This window comes from Cyrtonyx montezumae, unplaced genomic scaffold (assembly GCF_038088225.1).
Source record: "Cyrtonyx montezumae isolate F1298 unplaced genomic scaffold, pur_monq_1.0 scaffold_7, whole genome shotgun sequence".
In the NCBI taxonomy this organism is placed as follows: Eukaryota; Metazoa; Chordata; class Aves; order Galliformes; family Odontophoridae; genus Cyrtonyx; species Cyrtonyx montezumae.
This window is the reverse complement of record NW_027072078.1, coordinates 25,463,019-25,476,796: the sequence shown is the minus strand read 5'-3', so window position 1 is coordinate 25,476,796 and position 13,778 is coordinate 25,463,019. Positions and strand designations below refer to the sequence as shown.

Here is a 13,778-nt window from a genome sequence, read left to right as displayed (position 1 = left end):
CCCCCCACTGGAAGTCTGCATTTAATGGACTTAGAGAGTGGAACACTACACTGCATTTAAAATATCTCAGAACTGTATGTAAATATGGCTCTGCTACCACTAATAGTGAACTTAAAATGCAATTATTTAAATGATGTAATCTAGTGTATTTCACAATTTAACTGAAAGGAATAATTTACGTTGTCCTGTAGAGTAACATAAAAGGTTTTAATAATTATGTTTCAACGACTTCAGGTGGGTATTTAAAAAAAAAAAAAAAAAGGGGTTTTCTGGAGTAGATATTTCATTTGATGTGAGTGGCATTTGTGTGATCAATGTGCCTGCATCCCTTGAACAGAATTCAAGAGGTAGTCCTAATGAAACTGGGATAACAGTGCAGCCCTGCTACCCTAAGCGACAGCGGACTGGCACAAAACACTGTGCCCTGGCCACGGTCCTGCCTGGGCAGGTCAGACCCCAGCACGTGAAAAATGAGAGCTGAAACTGAGACCATGGAGCTCCCCTGTAAGGTCCAGCCTCTCTCAGCTCCTCAGCAGGGAAATTACTTGAAGCTGAACAATGGTAAAAGGCAAAAAGGACCTAACCTTTCCAGCCTGACATTACCACTGGCTGTGGCCCTGCGATTATACTGTCAGCAAAATGCCATGCTGTGACTAACACGGCAAAGGCCATGTTACAGCCCAGGAGGCTGAATTAAAGGAGTTTTGAATTTTGGTTGGTGAACCTCAGAGAACAGTCCTTAAATGTTCATTCAGATCCCCAGGGGAAGGACAAAGCCAGTCGGTGTTATTCGCCATCAACAAGATACTTCTGGTACACACAAGGAGCACGCTGTTGTATTTCTCCAGAGATCAGCATCAGCTGTCCCACAGACAAAAGGCACACAGGGCTCCCTCCACAGAGGTGGGTAGGCTCTGATCCTCTGGGATCCCCATTGACTTATGTCGGACTCCAAAGAGTATCCAGGTGTGTCCCTCTGCTGCAGCTGCTGGGGCTCCTTGTCCTGCGCTGGGTGCTGAAGCAGGCACCAGCAGTGAATCACGCTTACTGGCTGCATTTTCTCTTTAGTGCTTCGTTTTGTCCGTGAGGAAACAGTATTTGCATCTCGTGGAGACATTGCAAACGTGTATCCAAGAGGAGGGTGGCAGCACGCAGCTGAGCACTGCAGTGAGCCAGAGCTGGCAGAATGCCTCTCAGGGCAGCAGCACAAGTGAGCTGGCATTCCCTCCAGTTATTTCTAGGTGTTAGACAACAAATTGTTTGTTCCCCTAAACACGCTCTGAGCAGCCAGTGAATAGCATGAGGCATTTATTTTAATTTGTTGCTTGTTTTTCTAATCAACTGACACAGAAGCAGAGCAGCTGCTGGATGAAGACTTCTGTGATGCTCTCATGACAGATCCGCATCGAACCGACTTTGAGCCTCGTTCTCATGCCATGCAAGGAGCAGCAACCTGTTCTGCCTTCATTTTCTCTCCCATGACCAGAGCAGTGCAGTCTCCTCCTCTTCATTACCTCCTGTGGCAGTTGAGTTAAGAGAAGACGTAGGGACACTTAAGCATAATCCAACTGCAATGGGATTTCACAGCCACAGAGAGCTGCTGCTGCTTCCTGAGAAGCTGTCAATTTCTTTCCAGTGCAGTGGTTTTCTTTGGTCCAATTCACGCTCAAAAGCAGAGGTGAACTGTTGGTACAGTCATATCTTTAAACCAAGCTATCACCAATCCCCTTGGCTGCTCCAAGAGGCTTAAGTATGTGGAAAAGGGCTGATCTTCAGCATCAATCTTGCATTTGGACAATCATTCAGTTTTTCAGGTTCTGGGTTCTTAAAGCATGACAGGAAACAACTGCCAGCCAGGCTGCTGCAACCACTGCCTGTTTCCCCTGCACCAGGCACACTCCCCGAAGAAGGTCTGTGAAGAACTGCCCTGTGTTACGAACACAACACGTACCTGGTGCTGTAGCCCTACCCTAAAACAATCTATGGCCAGGGAACAGTGCAAGCTCTCAGGTCTGGGACATCCTGCTATGGGAAGGGACAGTTTGTGGAGCCTGCCCAACTAGACAGAACTTGTGTTCTGAACGTTATTCGTCTTTCAGTACCCAGTGTGTACTCAGCTGCTTGCCTGCTTTTAAATTACAGGTGTTGAAAGGGAGCACAAGCACTGAACGGCCGTCAGCCCTGCGAGCAGCCGTGCTGTGTGGTGAGCCTGCACACGGACAGGGCAGTAAGTTTCCATAGCGCCCTGGTGCCTTTCTGAACCTGGATGGTCCCTCCCCTGGGGGGCTCAGGTCTTTTAGCATCACATGTACACACGTTCCTGGGCAGCCCTAGGGATTAGCTGTGTGGTACTTTTCCATTTCTGATTCACCTGACAGAAAGCTGTCAGAACGGTTCCTGGGGCAGGCTGCAGGCCAAGAAGTAATTATTTGTTGCAAGCTGGCCTTCTTAGGGCTCTACAATATTTTTATGCCTGATAGAATTCCTGACTGACAAAATTAAGATGGCTCTTCAAGACTCCTTCCTCTTTCTAGTATAACGGGGACAGAAGGAAGAGAGATCCTTCTGGGATAAAGGGAATAATAAGAAGAAAGGCAGATTACTCCCTTAATTCATCAGAACTCACAAACAACCTATAGGAATTCAGTGTGAATCTTACTGGTAATTTACCAGGGGAAAAAAGAAAGGAAGAAATTGACAGTCTGTATCAAAGCAGCTTTGAGATCAAAAGGCACCCACAAAGACAGCACTGGATGAAGATCCCTGTGAGATCAGGTCCCAAAGAAGGAAAGAAAATCCACTGCAGGAGTAAGCATGCTGGGGAGGGAAAGCCTGGGAAAAAAAAAACCCAAAGAAACAAAGGGAGATTAAGAGTAACAGCTTTAGAAAGCAGACTTTTGCTTTAGACAACGAACAGATCTCTCTTTTAAGCTGAAGTCCCCAACAGCCTCCAGCAGTCATCCACATCGACTTTCTGCTCTCGTTAGCTGCCTTGGTGTGTGACTTCTGGCTGAAAAATGGGAGTGAGGTTCTATGTACAGCACAGAAGGCATTGCTTTGCAGTAAAGGCCCAAAGAGCAAATCCTTGGCAGTTCCTACCAACTGGAAGCAGTTAAGGACTGCAAGAAAATTGGGCAGTTTACCAGATAGCACTACAGCTCAGCAAACACTTCCATCTGGTGAGGAAGGAGCCTCCCTCTGTGTGCTGGCACAGCGTGTGCAGCACTGTGCAGTGAACCAAGCACCTCTGAGAAGGATTGTTTCAGCTAGCTCAGTTCCTTCATCCAGTTCATTGCACAAAGACGTGTGCTGGCACCACAAAAGGGCAGTCTGGAGGTGATGATGTGCCCTTTAACAGCTGCCAGCTTAAAGAGGGAGCTGGACTCGGGCTGCAGTTTATCAGTTCCAGCAGACAGAGCTGGTTAAACAACCACCCTGAGGTCCCCGCTGCATCCTGTGCTGTGGTGCTGCTCACCCCTATTTCCTGAATGGTTTCAGGTCAGTACTTCCATTGATCTGCAGGGACTGAACAGACAGTGCTATAAACAAATAACAGTTCATCAACTATTTGAGTGCCCTTTTTAATGAAGCAGAGAAGAAACAGGGAAATGACATCAACACGGGGGAAAAAAGCTGCAAGTGAATACAAAGGCAATCCTAGAGAGAGCTCACTGGAGCACATTTTGGGCCGAAGCTGGTGCAGATTGACCATCAAGGCCGGGAGCTCCTACGAGCTGTCTGTCCAGAGAGATGCACAGATCCCACCTATCCCTGCTGCTGCTTAGGGCAAACGTTTGCCCTTTCTTTTTCCCATCCCCAGACCCAATTTGGGAATACACAATGCACACTGGCTCTTATAAATAATGCTTTTCCAGAGGAGGATGCTAAGCACTCACAGAACCTAGGAACAGGGAAGAACAAAGGGTTTGTTTGCTAAACATCCTTGGGGGGGAGGGTGCCTGACACTCAGTGTTGCCTTTCCTCTTCGTAGAGCCTTCAACAAAACAATGCCATGGCTTGCAGACTTTGCACTGCTGTCTCACCAGCTGCAGGAAGCCACAGGAGATGCAGGAGCTGGCAGACCTGGCACCTACTGAGAAGCTGCATTAAGTAGATGTGGTTCCACAACCAAACACATCCAGAGTTGTCAGCACAAAGCCTTAACAAACACATGTTCTGCAACCAGAAACCCGTCCTGCCAGGTGGCCTCACATCTTGGCTCACGTGCCAGGAGCCCTCCAACTTGAGAGGCACCAGACTGATGCTCAGGAAGCTTCTAATTCCACTGCTCCCACACATTTCCTGTGTAACCTTGGTCTGAGTCTCAGGGTGCTGTTTCATGAGCCTTTGCTTCTTTTGTTAGAACTGGCTTAATTCCTTCCTTCCTTCTTTCCTCCCACCTCCATGGGGTGAGAAAGAAGCAAACAGTGGTGTAAGGTGAGAACAAACACATGCTTTTAAAGCTGGCCTCAACACTGAGGGCCTTGGGAAGTTATACCCACATTTTCCTCAGCTGTGATGGGGGGACACTGCTGTCTGTTATGTGACATTAAATATTATAAGGCACTCTGAAGATAAACTTCACCACATCTGTTTTAACAAGTCAAAATTAGTTATTTTTTTAAGCCTATCAAATGTGTGTGCCAATTGGTGATCAGAGTGAGCCCACATATAGCTGAAGGCTGAATCTGACTGATGATACTTCAAGTTAGGCTCCCAGGAAGGAAAGGCAGGAACATCAGATAATCAGACAACACGCAGAGTTACCAAATGGCCAAAGCACAGTTTTTATTGGCCGAAGTCACCAAGAAACCATTTTCTTCCAATAAACAAAATAAAAACATAACTGAAACAATGGGAAACATTTGTCAACTAAGTGAAACACTAACCAGCCCACGTCAGCTTGATTGTTCATAGTCATCCTCTGGAAATATTCATCCTTCTAAACAAACTGCTTCTCTCCCTTGTGCCAGTGCACCCCCTGAAGTAAGAAAGTGGAAAGTCACTGAGAAGAGAGCTAGCACACAGGGAGGTATGGGAAAAGGCTGCTGGTATCTGCAAGCATCTTACATGCAAAGTGTCTGACACTGATACTTCCACTTTTGGGGGTCCCACAAACATTTTACCATGTCAACTTTTCTTTTTAAACTCAGGAAACTGTACAATCATGGCCTATATAGGTCGTCAAAACTCAAACACTACCTGCACTTTGGCATTAACGTTTCTCTACTCATAAATCGTTGCTAGCTGAAAAGAAAACAGAAAGCTACAGAGTTCCTACAGCAAATGATTGTGTTGAAACTCAACATTTACTCATGTCAGTACAGGAGGCAGCAGTCAGTGGAAGCAGATAGCTGAGAAAGCCTCGGACACTCCGGGAGCAGCACCTCAGAGGGAAAAAAGTGAGAAAGATGTGCCCAGGAGTAACACACAGACTGCAGGAGGGGTACACTAACTGAAGCCATGTTAAAAGATCTGGTTAATAAGCAGCTATGCAAATCTGTTCAACTTAATTGAAGTAGGTGAAAATTTAAAAAACCCAAAAGGCAAAAAAAAACCCCAAAACAAAAAATCCAAACAGGTATTTACAGAGCGTGTTTTTAAGATGTCGCACGTATCTGCACCAAGCTGCATGCTGTGCACGCATCTTTAAAGGGGCGTGGGCAGGAACAGCTGCAGCATGCAACCCCCAGAGCACTGCAGCAACACTGCAGAACCAGTGAGAGTTCTGGCTCGTGGGAGTTACTGAGCACCGAGCAGCAACGTGCGTTCTGACAGAGGAACTGAAGTGGGAACAGAGGGCGTGTGGCACTAACCTACACGTGATCTTACAAAGCATTCTAACACCCATCCTACACCTTCTGTAAGAAAATAGAGAGCAGCTACTGGCTGCAGTTCTTCTAAACTACTGTAGGAAGGCCGTGCTAGCACGCCTCCTAACTTGGCAACCATTTGAGGTAATCAACGGTGCTGTTAAAACGAGCACCCTTCATTTCTCTCCACCCGCACCACCCGTTGTCTCCTTATTGAGTCCTCTGATCGACAAGTCATAAACCACTTCCTCAATTTTCTTGACATCGTACTTCAGGCCGTCGTAACGCTTCCTCAGGGAGTCATTCTTCAAGTTGAGGAGACGGAAGCCAGAATCCAGCTCGTTGATGAAGGCCGAGATGCGCAGAGGGCGAGAATAGTCACCGGCCGTGACGCTGTTCACTGCCAGCCTGGCCTGGAAGGGGCACAAGTCACCAGGGAGAACGTCAGAGGAATACAGCCAAGTCACTCCCCTTTTCCCATCGGTTCCTTCAGCAAATGAAGCAGGTTTGTTCCAGGCAGTCAGGTTCTCAAATTCACACCTACCTTCTGGTTGCCCAGACTTGTGAATGTTCAATCCAGGGCCTCGTTTAACACTTAAAATTATCAGTGAGGAACAACCCCTGACGAGCAGCTGGCTAAAGGTCAGACTCACTCCAATACAAAGCATAATTACACAAACTTGGGAAAGTTAAAACGTCACTTCTATGTCATTTTCAGCCCAAACATTTGCATGGGTATCTTCCTTACCAGCTCACTGGCGAGAGTTAATACACCAGAAAGGTAGTCTTCAATGTCCAGGTGAAAGCCCCTCTCCCGATCAGCTTCAACTACAACAAGAAGCAGAGCAGCAATCAGTGATTCTGAACGTGAGCAAAACCAGCAAGATAAAACTGCATTTATTTGTTGGAGCTAATTCAAATCACATTTCATATCACATTTACGGAATACTAGTACAAAATGTAAAAAACAGCCTTTTCCCATGTATGACAATTGCTGCCTCTTCACAGCATTTTGATTTAGCACCTTTTGTATCCCTAGCTGGACTTGCAATAGGTTAGAATTAATCTTAACTGAATTTGCAGAGAGAGGTTTACAGTATTTTTGGTGCTTTTCCCCCTCAAACCCTGTGCTCTGGGAAGTAACGGTTCTCTTACAGCATGAAAAAAATCCAGTCTGTTTTCTTTTGAAACACCAAACCAAAAGGTGAGAAAAATAAGCTGTCACCCTCGTGTTATTCTTTCAGCAGTCTGCGTGAGAACTCTTCACGACCAAGAACTTTCTATCACGTAACTACTTTTGTTTACTTTCAGTTTTCCAGTTCCAAGCTACAGCATCTGAAAACCTCACAGGCTTTTTCTGTTACAGCAAACTCACTCCCAAGTATTTCTGCAACAGCTTCTCGGGTCACCAGCGTTTCTGTCTCCAAGTAGACTACAAACGCTGCCAGAAACACCAACCGCTGAAGCACAAACCTCCAGTGCTCATGAAATCTGTTGAAGAAAACACCAAATCACGAGGACAAAATAAGTAACATCCATTACTGAGGACCCAGCGCTTTAGACATCTGCAGTACACATTGTTTTCTACCTTTCACATAGCACTCTGCAAAATCTTTTCTCACCAAACTACAGTAAGCCTACAATCCACTCCTCGGTCCCCTCAGAACCCCTTTGCTGCACATGAGCATGGCTCCCAGCCTGGCACACCCCCCAGGCAATCACCTCCTTCCCTCCCATCTCCCAGCAGCACATCTGGGCTGACAACATTCTTGGTCTTTGATTTGTTCCTGCTAGACACTGACCCCTTCTGGTGGCAAATAAAACAAAGGTGATGATTTCATTTATGATCTGCAGTATCAAGCAGCTATTTCATGTCAGATTTAGAGCCCTGCTTTCAGAAAGATCCCTAACCTAATTGACTGAAATTAATGGAGCAGCAAATGCTTTCACAAACAAGGGGTGCTCCAATAGAATGCCAATTTCTTAAGTTTTCCCTCCTAAGGACTCACACTTCTCTACTATTTATCACTTTTCAAGCAGAACCTCTGGGCCCATAAGCCTTTAAATCACTCTTCTAACAGTGCCAAATATGCTTGCCCCACACTCAGATCCATGTCTGGCTGTGTCTGCTGCTGCACACCTGTAATACTGATCAGCAGGAAACTTGGTCTTCAGAGATTCCATCTGTGTTCTTACTGTACTGAAATGTTCCCGAGCCTTCTGACATTTCTTTGGTACTGAAAAAGAAACGAGGCAACATTCAGTGCCTGACAAAGAACGGGGTTTTAGAGACAAAGAGTTTTCAGCTGTAGGCTGCACTAAAGCTCCTCTGAATATGATGCTCACTTCTGCCCAAGACAGTTCACTGACAATCAGGTTGCTCTGAGAAGCAGTCATAGCTACAGATGCTCCAGTGTTCTTAAGAAATGCTGCTCATGGCGACTAATTACTTTTGTGACAGAACTTATGCTGTGGATGAGGGCTGCATTTTGTAGAGAGTACTGAGAAGAAAACACCAGGAGGAACATACGGTCATACAGGAAGTAATGGGAGGTGGAAACGGACAGAGAGGAAGGAAGAGATGAACACAGGATCCATGTGTTGCTCACGTGCAGCTGAACCAAGGAGCAAAGAAGCCTGGACACAATGTGTGGAGTAGGGCAACAAATGTGTAATGATGAAGGACAGAGGAGAAGTGGAGATGGGGAAAGGGTGAAAGGGGCATCGAGTGCGAGGTCAGATAGACCCCAGCTGAGGTAGCAGAGCCATACTTTCAAAGGCCTGCAGCTATCTAAGGAGCTGTGAGGAGTTAATACGAGTATTCAGCTGGCTGGCAACAGCCCACCATGTGCTTTCAGCAGCAACCGCTGAGGGGCCTGTGCTGTCAATCAAAGCAACTTTCCTTTCTTGGTCTTAAATCTTGTAACATTCTTTCTTACCAGTCAGCTTACAGGAGGTAACTATTTCCTACTCTGAAACAATGTATTTGAATGAACTGGATTTTAGCCTGCCCACCACACCTTCAATCTCTGCATGGAAATGCCTTCAGCATCGCCCACTGCCACCTCCCATTCACCCATCCCAATCCCAGCTGCACTGTACGTACAGTACAGTGACAACTCCATGAGAGAAGTCGCTGGAGAACAGGGGAAGTCACTATACAATACAGTGTTTTAAATACCACCTACCAGTGCAGACAAATGCCCTCTATCAAACTTCCAGTTATTACACAGTCCTATAACTCGAGCCCCCATGCCCTTCCCTTTGGCAGTACAGATTGCCTCGCCTGGTTTAAATCTTCTAAGTGCTCTTGCTGACTTTCTGCTGTCTCCTCGAGTTTCCATCTCTCTACTCCAACTGCTGATGTAAAGGTCATTATAAAGGATCGAACAGCAGGGAGCAGCACACAGCACAGCTTCTGGCAGCAGCACCACTTCAATCAGCCATGCAAATACAGCTGCAGCGACCAAGTGCCATTATTTTCTGCTGCCACCTGTCACCTTTAAGTAATTATTAATATAAAAAATATATATACATTTATATCTTGGCATAAAATACATGTTTAAACCCCTTGGTGCTGCTACACAGGTCACGCCCATGTTCCACGGCTGTAAGAAGCATGACAGATTCTTCCTCATCAAATCAGAGATATTTCTCATTCCTCAGTAAAGATGATCTAACTAAACCAGACAGACACTTGAGAGCACTGCCCCACTGAAAGTCAACCATTATCGACCAGAACTATAGTTTAAACAGCTGACAACTGCTATTTGATCCCCATAACGGTTCTTGTGTTAGCTGACATTATCTCCTTTATTACGGACCATCATTAGAGAAAGTCACTACTGACTTTCATCACAACGCTTGGTATGATGTTCTGACGGGTTACTGCCAGTTCCCAGGCTATTAAACACACTTCCAAAACACACGCTGAGCTTTTTCCCCGTGCTACTTGAAGCGCAGCTGTCCCCACACCCCGCAAGCCGCAGGGGCAGCTCTGTCCCGGAGCAGAACAAGTTTAAAGACACGAAGCCAACGCTTCTCCCCCAACCAAATCACTGCGGAGTGCCTCCAGGAAAGCCAGAGCAGCCGCAGCGCCCGCCCGTTCCCCTTCGGCTGTGTCGGGACCCGCCCGGCCTCGGAGCCGCCGCACTCACTGTCCTGGAAGCCGGGCCCCTGGTGCACCCCCTGCAGCAGCGTCAGCATCTCCCGGGCCGTCTGCTCCAGCGCCTGCACGACCTTCCGGATCTCCTGCGGACACAGAGCGCCGTGCGGCTCAGCGCGCTGCCCCCATTCCCCACTGCCCCATTCCCGGCCCGGCCCCGCTCGCACCTCTCGGATGTCCTGGTCCGCCGTGAGCGCGCCCTGCAGCGCCACGAACATGGCACTCACTGACATGGCGCCCGCCGCCACCGGATCCCGCCTCTGGGGCCTCCGAGCGAGGCCCCGCCGCGCCGGGCTGCCCCGCGAGGTGCCTGAGCGTCAGCCGGGCTAGTCCGCGCGGTGCCTGACGACGGGAGACGGAGAGCCGCTACCGGCGAGGAAGCGGTGAAGGCGGGGAACGGGCGGCTGTGACAGCGCGAAGCCGTGACGGCCCCTCCGCGCTCACGCCCCGCGGTGACGCGGCCCTATCGCCCGGAGACGCGCGCGCGGCGGGGCAGAGCGGCGCCCCGTTGCTGGGAGACAGCGCATGCGCGCTACCTCTGCCGCGCGACACCGCGGCGACGGAGAGTGACGCACTTCCGGCGGCGGCGTGCGGGGCAGCATGGCGGCGGCGGCGGCGGAGGAGGAGGCCGGGGTCAGCGCGCGGGCGCCGGCGTCGTTTCTGTCCCTGGAGCCGCAGCTGCAGCGCACGGTCCAGAAGAAGGTGCGGCGCGCCCGCAAGAAGCAGGCGGCCGAGGTGAGTGGGGCGCTCCGAGGGGCGACGCGGCCGCACTGCCGCGGTCCGTCCCGCGGTGACGCGGCTGCTGTGCCCGCAGGAGGAGCTGACGCCGGGCGTGGTGTACGTGGGGCACCTCCCGCGCGGGCTGTGCGAGCCGCAGCTCCGCCACTACTTCGAGCAGTTCGGCACCGTCCGGCGGCTGCGGCTCTCCAGGAGCAAAAAGGTACGTGGGGAACTCGGCTGCGTTTCCTGAGCGAGCGGAGGGAGGCTCCTGCTGCGCTCACGGCTGGAAATAACGGCTTGAAGCCGAACTGGGGGGTGCGGACGTAGGGCTGGCTGGCTCAGAGCCGCACCCCAGCGGTCACGGCGGCATTAACGTAGCCCCGAGTGAGCGGAGTGCACTAACTCAAGTTAGAACCTGAAACGCCACGGGAAGGACCGTGCTGTCTCCCTTGTGGCTTTGTGTTCCTGAATTTATCGTCGTGCTCTAACGTTGCTGTGTAAACTTAGTAACAACAGGAAGGTGAGTGCATAGTGCTGAGCAGTTTGTCCCGTGCACAGGTCCCAACAATGTGGGACTAAATGGAGTGCTTTTCTTGGACTCACTGAACGGAGTGAAAATGCATACATGCAGCTGGGAATGCACATTAACTCTGGAAGCGTAAAATGCTTTTATTTAGCTCTTCAGGTCCAAAGCATCACCTCAGCTCTCTGTGCTGTTGCTTGCAGACAGGAGGGAGCAAAGGCTATGCCTTCATCGAGTTCGAGTCCGATGACGTGGCCAAGATTGTTGCAGACACAATGAACAATTACCTCTTTTCTGAAAGACTGCTGAAGTGTGAGTATGGACTGAAGTGCACGTTCTGTGACGTGCAAAGCAAGTCCACGTGTGCTCCGTTTTGTTCCATTCTCCCACTGCCTTTCTGCTGGGCATTCATTCAGCTGCTTCCCTTCTTCTGCCTTCCTGCAACGCCGCACCAGTGCTTGGTGTAAATGTTACAACAGGCCTGGCTGGCGTTGCTGAGAGGAGCAGCTTTGCTATGTCGTGCTGTCATATGCCCGTGGTGCAGGTCAGTTCATGCCTCCTGAAAGGGTCCACGCAAACCTCTTCAAGAACTGTGAGCGGGTGTTTCAGAAGCCCTCCCAGCCGGCGGTGAGGCGGTACAATAAGGTCCGTTCCCTCGTTGAGAAGGCGAAGATGGCGAAGCGGCTGCTGAGGAAGGAGAACTGTTTGAGGAAGAGGTTGGCTGAAAAGGGGATCAAGTACAACTTCCCTGGATTTGTAAGTCTGGGATGGTTTTGATATGGGCGATTATGGAAAGCTGGTTCCCTGAAGATGTGCTGGGTGCAAGGAAAGCAGGCGCCTTGTCTTTTGCTGATAGTCCCATGTTTAAAGTCACAGGTCACAGAAGCTTTTCCCAAGCTCTGAACTGTGTGATTTGGATAGTTGCTGTGGCAAAGCTTTTGTAGTTAAAAATCAAATTAAAAAAAAGCCTATAGACCATTAGGTAAGACTTTACATCTTCACATGTAGCAATTCACCTCATCCCTTTTGCTCCCTAGGCTGCACAGGGGCTTCCTGTGAAGAGAAAGAAAGTTAAAACATCCAAGGCCAAACAGAACGTTTCTTTGACTAGCCAGGTAAGACCAAACAGTGCTGCTGCTGCCCAGCACCACAACCATCCACCCCGAGACAGACGGTTCAGGTCTGCAGCTGGTTTCCTTCTGCTGATTTCAGTGCCTGGGAACCTGGGCATTGTTTTCCTTTGGGAGGTGTTTATGGCAAAGAGAGTCCTCTGAGATGGATGAACCCATTGCAGTGGAAGTTGGATCCCCTCAGTTCTTTGTCCTGTTGGGGCAATGAGCAGCAAAGACTTCTGCTCGATGTGTTGCCATTAGCAGTGTGCCATGTCCCTCGTGCTCTCTAGGCATTGTTAACACTAGCTAAAACTATCGGGAGGACAAAAGGAAGCACCATGTCATCCATGCTCACATGTGGGACAGCAACAGTTGAAAATGTCTGTAAAGTATCGACACGTTTGTTTTATTTCATTACTATTTTTTTTATTTTTTTACTTTGATAACTGGGACAGGGCTGTGTTGAGGAGGACGTTTGGTCAGCTGAACTGTGAGAAATGACAGCTGGAATGTTCCTGCTCTGCTGTGGGCTTGAATGTGGCCTTTTTGTCTGCCACTCGCTAACATAGTTGGGTGATTTTTTTTCTGACTTCTTCCATCTTAGAATTGTAGTGCTTTGAGTCAGGAAATAATGTTTAGAAAACCAGCGTTCATAACGGTGTGCTGGGAAACGTGGATTCAGGTTTGTGTTTCACATCTTTTGGAGATGATGCTTCTACTCTGAAGAAGCACTGCATAAAGGCAGTTATAAAAACAAAACAGGTTTCCCTAAGACATGGAAGTCCTGAAGGAAGGCTGAGGGGCCTTGTGGTACCGCAGGGGCAGTGATGCCTTTCTTTCTCTGTAAGATGCTTTTGCTTTGCAATGAATCCTGTTTTTCTGATCTCTTCAGGATCCTACTCCAGTCTGTACACCTACAGTGCTTGAGCGCCGGAAAGCTCAGCAAGGGGATGATGACACAGACAATGAAATAACGATCAAACTGCCCCCTTCAAGTGTTAAGAAAGCTGTGCAGAGACCAAAGAAACAGCCATGGAAAAAGAACAACGTGCAGAAGCAAAAGTAGGCTTAAAATTCTGATGTCTGTAGCCCTGTTTTTCCTCTTCAACTCCTAAAACGGTGAGGTGGAGCTTCTGCTGCCCTGACTCAGATTGTCTGATCGGACTGTTTGTCTTCCATGGGCAGGGAATGTACCCACAAGCAGTTTCCCTCCTGTTAGCTGCTGGGGAGCTGCATCTTCACTGCCTGTGAAGATTTTCTTGACTTTGCACTCATGAGTGCCTGCAGTCATGCCAGAACCTCGTGTTAATTCTGTAATTTGTCTCTAGCACCCGCTGATTGGAAAGGAAATGTTAGGCTGTCCATTCTGAGCCTGCTGACAGCATCTGTATTTTATAATTCTTACTGATGACTTAAAATACAATTTTTAACTGTTTTTAGTTGCA

The 13,778-nt window shown here is 48.8% G+C and overlaps 2 protein-coding genes across 3 annotated transcripts; one reads left to right on the top strand and one right to left on the bottom strand.

The window, feature by feature from the left end:
• Positions 1–5,571: 5,571 nt before the first annotated feature.
• Positions 5,572–10,276, bottom strand: TSN (translin). Of its 2 annotated transcripts, XM_065750418.1 has the most exons (6): positions 10,146–10,276; positions 9,971–10,064; positions 7,954–8,050; positions 7,189–7,304; positions 6,562–6,641; positions 5,572–6,226 (listed from the first exon to the last, which is right to left on the bottom strand). In XM_065750418.1, the coding sequence occupies exons 1-6, from the start codon at positions 10,209–10,211 to the stop codon at positions 5,990–5,992; spliced, it is 690 nt and encodes a 229-aa protein (XP_065606490.1). In that variant the 5' UTR covers positions 10,212–10,276; the 3' UTR covers positions 5,572–5,989. The 2 variants fall into 2 exon arrangements, with proteins under 2 accessions (XP_065606490.1, XP_065606491.1); XM_065750419.1 differs by lacking the exons at positions 9,971–10,064; positions 10,146–10,276 and adding an exon at positions 9,132–9,218.
• A 302-nt stretch (positions 10,277–10,578) lies between these two features.
• On the top strand, positions 10,579–13,778 carry NIFK (nucleolar protein interacting with the FHA domain of MKI67). Its single transcript, XM_065751314.1, has 6 exons — positions 10,579–10,713; positions 10,793–10,918; positions 11,425–11,533; positions 11,766–11,977; positions 12,259–12,336; positions 13,226–13,778. The coding sequence occupies exons 1-6, from the start codon at positions 10,579–10,581 to the stop codon at positions 13,397–13,399; spliced, it is 834 nt and encodes a 277-aa protein (XP_065607386.1). The 3' UTR covers positions 13,400–13,778.

What these genes read in the sequence shown, in the direction of transcription:
- TSN (XM_065750418.1), bottom strand. Translation starts at nt 10,211, where the DNA reads ATGTCAGTGAGTGCCATGTTCGTGGCGCTGCAGGGCGCGCTCACGGCG. An exon ending in CGGACCAGGACATCCGAGAG is followed by an intron (nt 10,065 to 10,145) that starts GTGCGAGCGGGG and finishes CTGTGTCCGCAG; the next exon opens with GAGATCCGGAAGGTCGTGCA. An exon ending in TAACTCTCGCCAGTGAGCTG is followed by an intron (nt 6,227 to 6,561) that starts GTAAGGAAGATA and finishes TGCCCCTTCCAG; the next exon opens with GCCAGGCTGGCAGTGAACAG.
- NIFK (XM_065751314.1), top strand. Translation starts at nt 10,579, where the DNA reads ATGGCGGCGGCGGCGGCGGAGGAGGAGGCCGGGGTCAGCGCGCGGGCG. An exon ending in TTCTGAAAGACTGCTGAAGT is followed by an intron (nt 11,534 to 11,765) that starts GTGAGTATGGAC and finishes CCCGTGGTGCAG; the next exon opens with GTCAGTTCATGCCTCCTGAA. An exon ending in ACGTTTCTTTGACTAGCCAG is followed by an intron (nt 12,337 to 13,225) that starts GTAAGACCAAAC and finishes TGATCTCTTCAG; the next exon opens with GATCCTACTCCAGTCTGTAC.